The sequence below is a fragment of the Physcomitrium patens genome, chromosome 8, assembly GCF_059467195.1.
Source record: "Physcomitrium patens ecotype Gransden chromosome 8, ASM5946719v1, whole genome shotgun sequence".
In the NCBI taxonomy this organism is placed as follows: Eukaryota; Viridiplantae; Streptophyta; class Bryopsida; order Funariales; family Funariaceae; genus Physcomitrium; species Physcomitrium patens.
The window spans coordinates 11,210,395-11,224,396 of record NC_143417.1 but is presented as its reverse complement, the minus strand read 5'-3'; the positions used below and the strand labels follow the sequence as shown (position 1 = coordinate 11,224,396).

At 40.3% G+C, this 14,002-nt stretch overlaps 2 protein-coding genes across 10 annotated transcripts; both read left to right on the top strand.

Moving 5' to 3' along the window:
• The first annotated feature begins 721 nt into the window (after window positions 1-721).
• Window positions 722-5,986, top strand: LOC112286103 (peroxisome biogenesis protein 3-2). Of its 7 annotated transcripts, none has more exons than XM_024527687.3 (9): window positions 722-1,499; window positions 1,646-1,720; window positions 2,750-2,926; window positions 3,134-3,333; window positions 3,632-3,756; window positions 3,978-4,105; window positions 4,344-4,589; window positions 4,739-5,458; window positions 5,631-5,986. In XM_024527687.3, the coding sequence occupies exons 2-8, from the start codon at window positions 1,680-1,682 to the stop codon at window positions 4,998-5,000; spliced, it is 1,179 nt and encodes a 392-aa protein (XP_024383455.1). In that variant the 5' UTR covers window positions 722-1,499; window positions 1,646-1,679; the 3' UTR covers window positions 5,001-5,458; window positions 5,631-5,986. The 7 variants fall into 7 exon arrangements, with proteins under 7 accessions (XP_024383455.1, XP_090108677.1, XP_090108675.1 ...); XM_090252551.1 differs by having other exon boundaries at window positions 733-1,499; window positions 1,655-1,720; window positions 4,344-4,545; XM_090252549.1 differs by having other exon boundaries at window positions 995-1,499; window positions 4,344-4,545.
• Window positions 5,987-8,572: 2,586 nt separating this feature from the next.
• On the top strand, window positions 8,573-13,824 carry LOC112285924 (HIPL1 protein). 3 transcript variants are annotated; one of them, XM_024527311.3, is made up of 8 exons: window positions 8,573-9,048; window positions 10,476-10,604; window positions 10,918-11,078; window positions 11,282-12,064; window positions 12,302-12,518; window positions 12,632-12,798; window positions 12,963-13,186; window positions 13,311-13,824. In XM_024527311.3, the coding sequence occupies exons 2-8, from the start codon at window positions 10,502-10,504 to the stop codon at window positions 13,693-13,695; spliced, it is 2,040 nt and encodes a 679-aa protein (XP_024383079.1). In that variant the 5' UTR covers window positions 8,573-9,048; window positions 10,476-10,501; the 3' UTR covers window positions 13,696-13,824. The 3 variants fall into 3 exon arrangements, with proteins under 3 accessions (XP_024383079.1, XP_024383083.1, XP_024383080.1); XM_024527315.3 differs by having other exon boundaries at window positions 8,991-9,048; window positions 11,304-12,064; XM_024527312.3 differs by lacking the exon at window positions 8,573-9,048 and adding an exon at window positions 9,201-9,446.
• The last annotated feature ends 178 nt before the right edge of the window (window positions 13,825-14,002 follow it).

Sequence of the window (14,002 nt, the reverse complement as noted above, 5' to 3'; positions counted from 1 at the left end):
ATATTTTTTGAAATATATCATTTTTAATAATAACTAGCTATGTCTGTATAGGCAAAATGTTTAATATAATATATTATAAAATTTTCACATTGATAAATAAATAAATATATATATATATATACATATATATTCAAAATATTTAACGTAATCTAACATAAAATTAAAAATACATATATATATAATAGAATCTATCATGAAAACATAAAAAAGTGATTTTCTATATATATATATATATATATATATATATGTATACACTTTAAAATAAACAAAAAATTAAAATTTTACAAATATGTTTGTTCCACGGATATTATAGTTTTTAATTTTTATTTATAACTGTAAAGTCAATTTAATTTTGTACACTCTGAGATTTTGTATGCAACAAAGTACAATGAAACAGTTATTCACGAAAAATACTAGTGTGGGATTCCCAAGAAAATCTATTAAACTTTGCCACAACCGCTTTCTAATTGCACTACAAAATTACTTGTTTACAAGAAAAAATAAAAAAAAGTTAAATAAAAATCCTTCTTTTGTGCGCCATGCCATTCAAAAAGTGGTGAATTAAAATAATTAAATAAATAAAATGTTTAATGACGTGTCATTTGACAGTTTGTGGAATAGACCCACTACCGCGTGTTCGAAAAGTGGGCACCGGCGCCCGCGCAGTCGCCCGCTTCCTTGGAAGGATTGCGCCTTGCTTCGATGGAGCAGAAATGAGGTTGCCGGGGAAATTGTGGCGCCGCCCAATCGAGAAGAGGAGGAGTGTTTCGATGCTGCTTCCAAGTGCCGTGCAGGTTGCGAGCCTGGTCGAATAGATGACAGTAGAGTGCTCAATTCAGCAGGTTCAAGGTTTCAATACTTTTGCAGGAGCTGAATCAGCAATTTGGCGCTCCAGATTTGCTCTGCTTTTTTCTTCTTTTAGTACTTTGAAAACACGTGTAATTGTTTTGTTTCCACAGCCAAAGAATTTCTTATCCTTTTTGTTTTGTCGTTATTTTCTCTTGTTTTTTTTCCCCTCCCTTTCGAGTGCATCCAGGCAATGATCAGCCGTGGGCCTTTTAGAATGTTTCCTGTACACCGAATTGCCGCTCGATAGGGAATCGCAGGAGCACTCAGCAATTGATTGTGTGGATGAACCGAAGTGGGAGTTGGAGTGGAGTTGGTAGTGCAGTGGCAGATCTTAATTAGTCTTGCGCAGATTCCTCGCCCGTGAGAGGTTTAGGGTTGATCTAGCGAAGGCGCTTTGGTCGAAATCCGACCAAAAGTAAGTGTGCGGGTACATTCACCAGCTGAGTGTGCAGGGAAATCCCCGCAGTACGCTCTGTACCGAATTTCTTAGCATGTGCACCGTACTCGCTATAAATAACATATTGCAATCGTTCATCTCTTGCCTTCAATTCCCTCCCCAATGTGGAGTTATTGCCAAATTTAGCAGGATCAGTGGGACCGGGCGAGCCAGATCCCTGGTCGGGGGCTTTACTGGAACTGGGTTTTCCGAGGTTTGTCAAAAGCATCCCTCTCCCATCGAGGGTTTCTCTACTCTGCGGTGATGGCGATGAAACTTATAGTTGTCATTTCTGCTTGCTAACGATCCGATTTTCTCTATTTGATATGCTTGATCTGTACTTACTCTATGTGGTTTCAGGGTAATCAGTTTTAGTTTCTGAGTCGTCAACACCATGACAACGCCACTGCATATAACGTGCTACTACGATTTCAAGTAAGTGTGATTGATGCTTCTGTTGTTTTGGAATTTGAATGAGTAGTGATAACAGACAGATAATATATATATATATATATATATATATACATATACATCAATGAATTTCGGAAATTTTGGAATTTTGTGGTTTAGTTGAATGCAGAAGTGTAGGTGGATCCAGTTGTTGCCTTGAGGGTGACTTTGCGTGAGGTTGGCTTTGGTGTACCTTAGTCAGAGTCAGTGATCATGTTGTGATTGTGGTTGGATTTTTTTCCCGGTCGCACTGAGCTCCTGCGACACGTAATCGAATAGGGATTTAGCGGACGTTTGGGAGGTGGGCTCTGAGTTGTGGCTCAGAGCGGTTCTTTCCTAAGAATGCTTCTCCGGAAATTTTGGCTGAGTTACTTGCTGGTCAAAAAATCTTGCGGGGTCTTTGCTACTCAAGTTTCGACGTACTCCACGAATTTAGGGCTTAATTCTTTGGTAGAGTCTGGAGTTTGTGGCTGCTGTGTGTTGAATCTGTCGGCTTGTTTGTCGTTGCTTGCGGCTATCCAATATGGCAGCTCTGCGCGCACTTTTTTATGATCAGCTTCCTTCAAATTTCAGGTGCTTCAGGAATTTTTATGAAATTATTGTTCCTTGTACATGAGCTCAAATTCCTGTAGGGGTTGTAGATTTTACTAATGGCACGTGTTATCTCTAAATGCCTATGTACACGAGGATTTTTTTCTTTTTTTTTCTTTTTCTTTTTCTTTTTCTTTCTCTGCAATGCACTTAAGTACTTGTCCGAACTCTACGAAAACTCGAGATTGACATAAACACTTAGATCGCATGAGCGTTTATAAACTCTATCAGGTTGTAACCTCCACTCTTTCGCAAAAGGAATCATCTTGGCTGCAAATAGAGTTCTTCCAAAACGCTATCGGCGTATTCGTGCCTTTACTGATCGAATACCCATGCACTTTCCTGTAACGAGAAATCACTGTAACATTTTGCAATCCTCTAGTTTGGTCTGACTTGCTCTACATTTGTGCATGGCGTCCTTAGGGCATGGGTCAAGAAACACCAGCGATCGCTGCTGGTTGCAGCTGGGCTGGTGGGAGGAGGATCGGCAGTTTATTACGGTCTCCATTACCTAGGATTGACTTCACAAGCACGAAAAGAAAGAGATGCTGCACGAGCTGCATTGTTGCATAGGGAAGCTGAAGAACGTGCTGAAGCTCAGTATGCTCACTACAACTCTAAGCGTCATCTGCATACGTTTACTTGGAAAAATTGACACATGTTGGCAATTAACGATTAGATCGAAACGATTCTTTTGTTAATAATTTTTCAATTCTCCAGCGTTCGCAGCGTTGAAGAATGGCTGCTTAATACAACTATGACTGTTTTTACTCTTTGCAAAATCATTAAGCTCGGAAATGGTTTCAGGTTGCAGAGCCACTTTGAAAGCATTCAGAGGATATCAGACACTACAACATTACCGTCAGTATTACCGCAGTTAAAAGCTAGCCTATTCTCTAAGGTTGACCTTTCAGGATTGACTGAGAAGCTGATTCTAGGCAAAGATGACCCTCAAGCATTGAGTCAGAGGGATAAGATGCAGCTATGGCAAGAACTGAAGACTCTAAGTGAGTTGCAACTATTTCCAGTCAATTCTTTTACCATTGAGTTGTAACTGCTGTGAGTCTATCAACGATTGTGTATGCTTTGGTGGGTATTCAAAATTGTGAACATAATGCATTGAATATGATGCTTTGCTCTCCGATTTGCCTCATCGGTTTTTTTACTCTCTTCCAGCAATATATTAAGTTTTTTTAGTTCATAAGGTCGTTTAGTATTTTACTTGAATATGACATACTTTAGATATTCTACTGTTCTGCATTCTATTGACGTGTACCTTTTCCTTTCTCAAACGCGTTTATGTAGGTTTCACTCGCACAGTGTGTGCAATGTCAGCACTCAGTTTGCTGGACCTTTTCATTCGAATTCAACTTAACATCTTGGGGAGACGTGTATATTTTGACACCGCTAGGGATTTTATGAACCCTGAGGTGCAGAATTTTGGATATTGCTCATGCATGTGCTATATTACGCGTGGCAGGAGACTTATTTTTTGCAGCTCTCAGATATCTCTATAGAATGATTGATGTTCATTCCCTCATTTTAGATTTTTAGTAGCTTCTTTCTATCATAAGCATTTTCAACAGAAACAGAATCCAGTGTCATCAAAGAGAGGCTTCATACTGATGTTTCACGTTAGGCGCCTTTGCAGGATTTGCATGCGCCGTTGTCCATGAGCGTCCAACACAAGTTTATTGCTTTCGCTGGATATTTGCATCACAAGGGTCTAGCTGCTCTCGTTGGAGACATTTACAAGGCTGCAGAAATTGAACTAAGAGGGTATACTTTTCTCGGCTTAGCGTAACTATGCTAATTTTTGAAGTAGCTCTATGTGGAAACCCCACTATTTTTTCAAATTGTCCGTCGTTTGAAAGCTTCACAGACGTAACAAGGAATAAGCTCTCAAATCACTAAGGTATTCTTAGTCAGTTGTTAGTTTAGTACCCTGCGATGGATGGAACCATCGACTGTGAATGCTTCAATTGGATTGACTGTTATTTCTTGTGGTATTTTTCAGCAAACAATTGAAGGAGTCTTTCACATTATACGATCTTAAGAATGTCTTCGTGAGAATTCTAGCAACCTTGGATAGCAAGAGACCAGCATGGGTTCAATATGTTCTCCCGCCAGATAATGTTTTGCCAGAAGACTTGGCAGGTGCCTCTTCAGCTGCAGATGCATCAAATCAATTTGCTGATGTGGCGACTAGCGACAATGAGGTACTTGATCAGCTCATGAATGAAACCAGGGCAGTTCTAGCAAGGTAATCACTCACAGGCATGCTTGATCAGCAATTGGTAGTTGGAATTGAGCCCCTTGTAATCAATCTATATCAGCACTATTTGAGACAACGGCGCATGTATTATACAATTTTTGTTGTTTGACAATGTGACTGTTGAATTTGCTAAACAGCAACGAGTTTCACGAAGTGCAAGCTGTCTGTCTGGAAGTTATGTTGGATGGAGTCATGGAAGAGCTTTATACAATTTACAGAGGATCTTCGGATAGTGGTATCCCTCTAGCGAAACTCCTTCCTCCTGTAGCAGGAGCTGGGTCTACTCTTTTGGAGCATCCTGATGAAAATCGCTTTATACGCATATTGGCGAGCTTACCACAAGTGCATGCTTTTTGTGCCCTGGTGTATACTAATTCAAGCGAGGAGGCTGCGGCATGAATTGAGTTGTGCACTATCAATCGTGGTTTGTATACAAACTGGTTCTAGGATGTCACGCAATTGTTAACATCACATGTTTTCACAACTTGCTCTGTTGTGAGTTATTAAAGGGTTATGTGAGATGTTCAGAGTAAGTGTGTGTATGTGTGTGTGGGCGCGCGCGCACACGCACGCACGATCGCAAACATATATTAACCTAATGTAACCAAACTCAATATTAACGTACATCTCCCTTCCGGAGAGCAGAGGTACGTGATCATATTATGTGATTGTGACATTATGGATTTTTTAATGACATGGTTTTTGATCAACAGCCAATAAGTTAAGGTGGAATAAACTCGTTCAAGATGAATTACTAAAGGTTGGAGAAAGTTATAATGGACTTACTACATTCTTTTAAGGGTCTTTCTGCCTGCAGTACACATGTTGGACTTGCTCTGTTCAGCAGACATCTCAAGGTAGTTTTTCAACGCTTAAGTTCACTTCTAAATGCTCATTTCAATCATCAAAGTAAGCGTTCCAACGTTGTGTAATATGTTTTGTCTTGATTTTTTGGCTTCTTGTTAATTTCTTGTTTTGAAACCTTTCTTCACACTGATTCTGTATCTTCAATCCATCTTTTTGTTGCAGTATTGCCAGAATTCGGAGCTGAAGATATGAAGTGAGACACCGAAGCACTCTTTAGCTGAGGCATAGCTCCCTGGCCGATTCAACAGAGGCAGTTCTGAATTTTTTTGAAAAGCTTCAAATAAGGTGTAGAATATAGCATGGAAATAATAACCAAATTTTATTTTATTTATTTTTAAAAAAAAAAAACATTATTTGCACTTTATGAGCAGAGTGCTACGTTGGGCATGACAATACCCAAGGTTCCCGTATCCGACGCAATCACAGACTCTTTATTTGAGATTCATTGAGTAAAGCGAAGGGCTGTAAAAATAGAAACACAATCTGAAGTACACTGACAACTTTGAATATTACACACACCAGCGACTGGATAAGGATTGGATGGTCATCTATTTATGGTGTCAGCCTTAAAAGTTGCTTTGGCAAGTCCTTTTTTTTCTTTCTGAATGGGAGATTACTATTGGTGATGGTGGACAATCCCTTTACAACACCTTTACAAATTGAATTTATAATGTGGGTTTTTATTTTATTTTTTAAATTTAAATTTTTTTTTTTTTTTTGAAACGCACTTGGGTCCCACGGTGCCACTCAATTGCTTCACAGTGGAGTTTCTAATGGAGGTCTCGGACAAAGTAAACCTTCAGTCATGGATTAGGTCAACTCACTCACTGATGTAGGAAGGACAAATTTGCATGATCAGAAGCAGCTCACAGGCAGGTGAATAGATGGTGGTTGTGGGTCATCACCATTGGGCTTCCTGAGCGGAGTGCCCAACAAAATATATATTACACAAAATTAGGGCACCTTTTTTATGGTCAATAGGGAAGGCAACAAAATTGCAATATATGCAGCTTGTGATTGGCTGAAGTTGAAAAGTATTTTTTGATTGAGTTTGTGCTGGGGATAATCAACTGGAAAATTGTGAGAAAAGATTGGGGGTAGAATGCGTTTTTTTCTCACATAGCTTGAATAATGTTCTTTCTCAAAAGACCATGTTTAACTTAGTCACTACCAAGTTACCTGGTTACTGGGATGGGCCAAGCTAGCAGCAGCAGCGCTAATGAACTTGACCCACACATGGCTGCTGTGGTGCCGTTTTTTGCTGTTTTTTTAATTGCACTGATTGGTATATTATGTGTGCTTTTTTAATTTTAATTTTAATTTTTATTACTTGATTGGCTGCTAAAACATACTTGATATTGGCAAAGCCACTGGTTTAACCACTAGTACTTATATAGCAAGATGAAAGATCACAACTTTAAAATTCTTACACTTGCCTTCAGCCATGTATGTGTGTACGTGTGTGTAACAATGAATGATAGGCTTTGACTGTTCACCACCAAAGTAGACATATATATATATATATATATATATATATATTGTTTTGACCGAAGCGAGAACCTGGCCGAGCGCTGCGCCGGATCCCACGTCAGCATAGGCGGCGCTTACGTGGATAGAGGGAGATTTGATGATTGGTGCCAGGTCACCGAAGTCCGTTGACCTTTCTAATCTATGTGAGGGGAGTTGATCTGTGGACGTTGACCTACTCGGCCCCATTTTCAAGGGGGGGCTGCCAGTGCTTCAGTGAATACATATATATATATATATATATATTTATATTTTCACGCATATGTCCTTGTAACATAGTGTATGAGATTGTTTTTAAGCCTTCTTTAAGAATCGGTAATCAAGTGAATTATTGTTGAGTTATTCTGGATGCAAAAATTACTGTGGATTTTATCATTACTCATTTGTGTTTGTGAAATGTATGTATGCAAGAATGTATGTATGTATGTATATGATGTTAGATGTAAACATATAAAAATATAAGAATTTTTCCATGATTCATTTAGTTGAAAAAATAAAATAAAAAGATAAATAAAAATTCATCAATTCTTCATGACAAACATTGGTCAAATTTACAAAATAATTTATTCAAAACTTACCTGAAGCTTCTATTTGATTTTTAAATTGCGAGATATATATATATATATATATATATATATATAGTTATATTCTTAGTAATCTTTCATAAGTCATATATTTTGAAAATTGACAGAATTTTTGTTTTATGGCTTGAATACACACATTTAGGATATTTAATACATTAGAAGGGATACCACAGTAGCAAGTAAATGTAGAGATACCCAACCAATGACTTAATTAAGGCTTGTGAGATTCCACTGATATTATCTATACATACCAAGATTAATTTATCTACAGACTGTGAAAAGAATTATGTAATGGAAATGATGGCAATAAAATAATTGCCAATTACCTATGATTAAATCCACTTGTAAAAATACATTTCATAATCACTTGGTTTTTAACAGGTGGGATCTAATTACTCTCTGATAAAAAGCCACACAGATATTTACAAATTAAAAAAATATTCATACAATATACTTTTTTTTAATAATAGAAGTTTAATATATCATTTTCTTCTGATGTTATTAAATTCTTGGTAAACCAACTTATTCCTTAAATAATAAGTCAAAGTCAAAGCAGTATCCAACAATTACTACTCTATGTGTGGGTGAATTATAATTCTTATAACACAATGTTAAAGCAAGATGTAGAAGTTTATAACCATGCTATCTATTAGAATATTTGATTTAACTTCTTGAATTTCTCAGTATATAAAAATCCATATACATATAATCCATTATTTAATAAATTTTGGATTTAATACGTCCTTGATTTCGGATCACGGATCTTACTATATTTTTTATTTAACTAACTAACTAACTAAATAAATAAATAAACAAATAAATATATATACTTTGTGTTTTACTTTAAATATCAGTTTAATTCTTTAATTATGAATTGGCAATAAAAATGTTAATAAGTATGTGTTTTTTTAGCCTTTTGGCTCTACTTGCAACGCGGGTTGCAGCTCAAAGGACAAAAGGCAACTAAGGCAGGGAATAATGAGATTGCGAAACGGGAAGGGGAGAACCTCGACGACGATGACGAAGGCCTAGTGGAAGTGGAGGAGGAGACAAATCGCGGAATGAATGGCGGGGCATTGGGAGGAGCGGCGGCGACGAGGATGATGCTCTGAGTGAAGGCAAGCACATGCGTGCTCGTTGCTCGCCGTGTCCGCTCTAGGCAATCACGCCAGGTCGGTGTTGCGGAAGCTGGTGGTGTCAGGGAATGAGTTGACGACAATAACTCTATTCTCGGACTGGTCAAGAATAGGAAATCCTCTCGGCATTGCCCATTGTCTGACACTCCTCAATTTCGGCGTGTGGACCTCGTTTCCTCAGCGGTTTCTCTGCTAGCCATGACCTTCTTGCCCATCCTGCCTCCTCTGCCAGCTAAGTTCTCGCACTGGGCCTGAGTTGTCTTGGCATTGTCTTCTGGAGCTGTGCGAGGGTGGTTGGCGCGCCATGGTTTGAGTCGTCGTTCGCTGATTGAGGTATGGATTTTTCTGATTTCGTGCCGGGTATTTTATTTTATTTTATTTTATTTTTGAAGAAACGGCGCTCAGGCTTGGGCCGTGAGTTTTTGGAGGATGCGTAGTTGGAGTGGAATGCGTGTGGACGTACTTGGGATGCAGCTGTAGGGAGGGCGTCGGAGAGGTAGTGGAGATGACATGGTAGAGTGTTGAGCTTGGCCGTGTAATCTCATGTTTTCGCTGAGACGAGGGTGCGTTTCATCGAAGTTGGACCATTCTGAGAATTTTTCTTTCTTTCTCGCGCTTCCTATTCCTGACCTTCGTACTCTGAAGTCTGCCTGTTGCACGGGAGAAGTTTTCAATTGTTGCAAAGACTATGCAAGGTCAGAGGTTCCACTGAATTTCGGGGATGCTTTGTGGTGAGTTTTAAGAAAGCAGTGTGTCTTTCAGGACATCGCCTGCAGAAACGAATGGCCTTTGTCTCTATGTGCAAGCTCTTATGGAGTTCATTGGTTTTCACAGATTGGATTCCATCTGTTCTGTGTTGAGTTGCTCTTGTGCGTTCACCTTTTTTTCGTGACCGTAAGCCTACGCACTTTCTTTTCGGAAAGCTGTGCTGTCGAGAGGCATCAGAAAGCTGCACCGTACCCCTCGAAGTGCGACATTTTTGATGAACGAGTTATTTTGAAAAATTTGCAGGCAGTTGTCACACCATTTATATAACAACCAGTTCCGGCGTAATCATAGTCACATCAATGCGCTCTAAGATTCTTAGGGTCCAGGTCCCGCTAGGATCACCCCAAGAACATCGTTCAGAGTGGGATTCGTTTGAAAAGTGGCGGGAGTCCGATAGAATCTCGACATTGCCCTAAGAATTGTAGGTTGTGTGTATTAAATTAAAAATGTGTTCATCTTCCAGCTTAGGGTTGCATACTTTTCTCCTTTATTTTAAAATTTAATAAATCATAATATTAGCGGCTCTCAGCCTTATGTGCAAGCTTCCCCGTGAATGTTGTTAGCTGATCTTTTTTTTTGTCTCAAATTATTTAGTTGCTGTCTCGGATTCCAGGGGGGTTTGACATTACACTTATGAATGAGCCCCAAATTCCTCCAAAGAATATACCGTAGGGTTTGAAATTGGCACGTTGCTCTACACCTGGATTTAACTTCCGCAAAGCGTGCAGTTTGACTTCTTATCCTCCGTGTGGCTTGACCCAATTGAGTCTGGAAAGCAGGCAGTAGAAGTTATTTAGATTCACTTGAGAATAAACAATAGTCGGACCGTTGTGAACAATTTGGATCAAGTTTCAGGATTGGAACTGACATAATTTTAAAACGCCTGGCCTTCAAATGTCTTTGTTCTGATTGGGGAGCGTTTCGAGGCTATGTTAGTTCATGTATGTGTGTGATATGGGCACTAACTGAACTATTGTAATGTGCTGTTGCAGTTGCCTCACTCTAGAGGATTGTCAAGATGTGCACAGGACCGGGCTGTCGAGTTAATGCGGTAGTCCTGCTATTAGTGCCATGCCTTGTCATCACAGCAACAGCTTACCCACTTTGTGCAAAAAATCTCGGTATGCAACCGCTCTTTCAAATCTTGTGCGTAATATTCATACTCATTCGGTTTAATTTGCCACTTAGCTGGTTAATATCAGTCGAAATGTTCACAGGTCTGCACTTCGCAGTATCTCCGACAGGGGCTGTAGTGCTTGATTCTTTGTCAATTTCAATGTACAACTATGTTTTAGGGTAAAGAGACGAGTTGATGTTGGTAATAACTTTTGGAGCAAATCTCAGTTCCAGTAATCAATAGTTTTCTGCAAATTTTCTACGGCATGCATGTTAATTTGTGAACCAGTCAGTTGATGCATGGTCTTTACGTTGCAGAACCGCCTGGTCGAGCAAACCTGACGTTCTGCACAGCGCCGGAGTATGCAGCAAATGGATGCTGCAACTCTCGTGATGATACCCAAATCAAAACCACCTTCGACGCTATGAACATCTCAAATGCAAAATGTGCAGCTGTAATGAAGGCGATTTTGTGCTCAGTAAGTCCTGCATTTCACTACTTTGACTTGGGTCGGATTTTTAGTGCCTGGATTTCATAGTCATCAGTGGTTTATGGTGTTGCTTTATTTACGAGGATCAGATGCATTACTCGCACATGATCTTCAGGATCTTTTGATTTTGTTCCTGTGGACATGTTAGAGTTCTTATCACCAAGATACATGATGTTACTGTTTGCTTACAGAAATGTGACCAATACTCGGCAGATTTATATGATGTTACTTCAGCGCTTTCTAAGCCGAGACCAGTCCCATTCTTATGCACCAGCGGCGCCAACAACTACTGCAATCAAGTTTGGACTGCCTGTGAAAATGTAACTATACCAAATTCGCCTTTTGAGCCAGGCCTTCAGGAGCGTGGGAACAGCACTTCTAAGGCATCAGCTTCATTGGCATCATTCTATAAAAACAATGATACATCTTTTTGTATAAGTTCAGCTGCTCCTCTTGCGGCTGAAAATGTTTGCTTTGCTGGCACACCCATGAAGGTTGCAGAGCCTGTATCTTATACTCCCCCAGCTGGGATTTGCCTTGAAAGACTGGACAATGCCACCGAACCAACCGGCAAAGGATACTACCTAAATCTTATTCCACACCCTGATGGATCAGATCGCGTGTTTGTGAACACCCAGAGTGGGCTGATGTACATGGCAAACGTATCACAACCAGGCTCCGGAGGACCTTTCATCATCGACTACTCGGCGCCCTTCCTGAATATTTCGCATCGAACCACTAGTAACGGCGAGCTCGGGTTCATGGGCATAGCCTTCCATCCAGACTACCTAAATAACGGTAGGTTCTTCATCTCCTACGACTGCGACAGCAGGAAATGGCCAGATTGCCTTGCTCCATGTGGCTGTAGCAGCGTGAATCGTTGCAATATCTCTGCATTAGGGGCCAACGCATGTCAATATTCAGCCATTGTGGCTGAATACACAGTCAATGCTTCAGGGACAACACCAGCTACGGTACTTTTTTTTTCATACTGCAAAATCCTCTGCATACACCACACACACACACACCACTTCTCCTTCTCCTTCTCCTTCCTTCTAATTTTTTTAAGTGAATTTATTTAGTCAATGATTGATACTGAATAGATCCATTTCTAGGCGAACTTCCAGCCACTAATTTTTACCGTCATTTGTGTTAGTTCGAAATTGGATGTATTGTGATGCCATGTCAATAAGAAGAATTGTCCGATGCAGGCACTGCAAGCGAATCCAGAGGAAGTGAAGAGGATATTTGCATTTGGTCTTCCATACGAGAATCACCATGCTGGAGGTCTCTGGTTTGGTCCTACAGACAAGTATTTGTACTACCCACTAGGAGATGGAGGTTCATACGATGATCCATGGAACAATGGCCAGAATATAAACATTCCGCTGGGGAAGATGATGCGCTTAGATATTGACACTCCTCCCAGTAAGCTTGAGTGAATCCTAAAACCTTGTGTGAGTTTGGATAATCGACACTTTTGTTATTTTGGATGCTTAGTTGTAAATAATAACTGGGCGATCAATGTGTTGCTTGCACAGGTAGTACAACGGGTTTGTATGGGAACTACACCGTCCCGAAGGACAACCCATTTGTTGGAAGGAACAACTCGCGAGGAGAGATTTGGGCCTACGGATTGCGAAATCCTTGGCGCTGCAGCTTTGACAGGAATCGTCCGTCATACTTTTATTGCGCTGATGTTGGCCAGGTCATCACTCTCTCCTTACTTCCTTTCTCTGAGCTTCTTCAGGTCTTCTATTTGTGCAGAATGCCCGAGTCCAATTCAAAAAGCCTTAAAATCAGAGTAAGCAAAGTGCTTTTCAGACCTGCAGTCAAAGTGAATTGCCTCTCACGAGCTGTCACTTCCTGCAGAACTTGGTTGAAGAAGTCGACTTGATATCGAAGGGTGGAAACTATGGGTGGCGGATTTACGAAGGGACGATGACCTTTCAACCAAGCCAGTCGCCGGGGGGCGTTACAGCTAAAAACAGCATTAATGCAGTAATGCCTATTATCGAATACAACCACAGTGCTGGAATTTCTATCTGTGGTGGCTACGTTTCGTATTCCAGACAAGATGCTTGTGCTTATGGAAAGTAAGGACGATACTTCATCTCCTAAGCTTCCTTTTGTTAGAAAATCTCATTTTCTAGAAGGATTCCAGTGGTGTCTAGCATTAAACAGGAAAGGTCTCTAATGAATTTATACATTATGTGACAGGTACCTTTATGGCGATCTAAATGGGGTAATGTGGTCCGCATATGAAAACCCACCTCTGAGTGGCAAATACTCTGTTAGCAACTTGCCCTACAATTGCTCGTCAAAAACGCCAGTGCCTTGCAATCCTGGTGCTTCTTTAGACGGAATCATATCTTATGGTGAGGATAGCAGAGGAGACATTTATGTTCTCGCTGTGAATGGACTATACAGAATGGTGAGCCCAGATTTGTGTAACATTGAGTGTACTGCAGTGTTGCCGCCTGCTCCAGCTCCAGGTCCCGGAAGCTCCCCGCCTGGGCGCTCCAGTGCGTCATCCATCTTCGTCCTTTTACGAAACAGTGCCTTTTGTGTGGTACTTGCATTATGTGCTCTTGTTTGGCTTTGAAGTCATACAAGTATTTCCACAAAATGGGCAGAGTCGGTACATACAGTAGATCAATCAAATAAACCTCAGTCAAGCCTCCCTCAAGTGTACAATATGTTATTGGAAAGAATACCAATTGATCATGATATAGATCCAAGTTCAAGTGAGTCTGTATCTTGATCGCCCTATGAGGACAATCTGAACATGACATGCATCCGTGGCAATACAGTTTGCGGATTCCCAAGTAGGGCACTTTGCCAGCTAAAAGCAAGTCTACAATCAAGTGCCAATTATTAGCGCCTCAAGTTACATACATTGATCGGTGCTC

Excerpts from the sequence above, each read along its gene's own strand:
- LOC112286103 (XM_024527687.3), top strand. The coding sequence starts at position 1,680 with ATGACAACGCCACTGCATATAACGTGCTACTACGATTTCAA. Across the intron at positions 3,334-3,631 it reads GCAAGAACTGAAGACTCTAA|GTTTCACTCGCACAGTGTGT; the intron begins GTGAGTTGCAAC and ends GCGTTTATGTAG. Across the intron at positions 3,757-3,977 it reads GGGATTTTATGAACCCTGAG|GATTTGCATGCGCCGTTGTC; the intron begins GTGCAGAATTTT and ends GCGCCTTTGCAG.
- LOC112285924 (XM_024527311.3), top strand. The coding sequence starts at position 10,502 with ATGTGCACAGGACCGGGCTGTCGAGTTAATGCGGTAGTCCTGCTATTA. Across the intron at positions 12,065-12,301 it reads CAGGGACAACACCAGCTACG|GCACTGCAAGCGAATCCAGA; the intron begins GTACTTTTTTTT and ends TGTCCGATGCAG. Across the intron at positions 12,799-12,962 it reads ATTGCGCTGATGTTGGCCAG|AACTTGGTTGAAGAAGTCGA; the intron begins GTCATCACTCTC and ends CACTTCCTGCAG.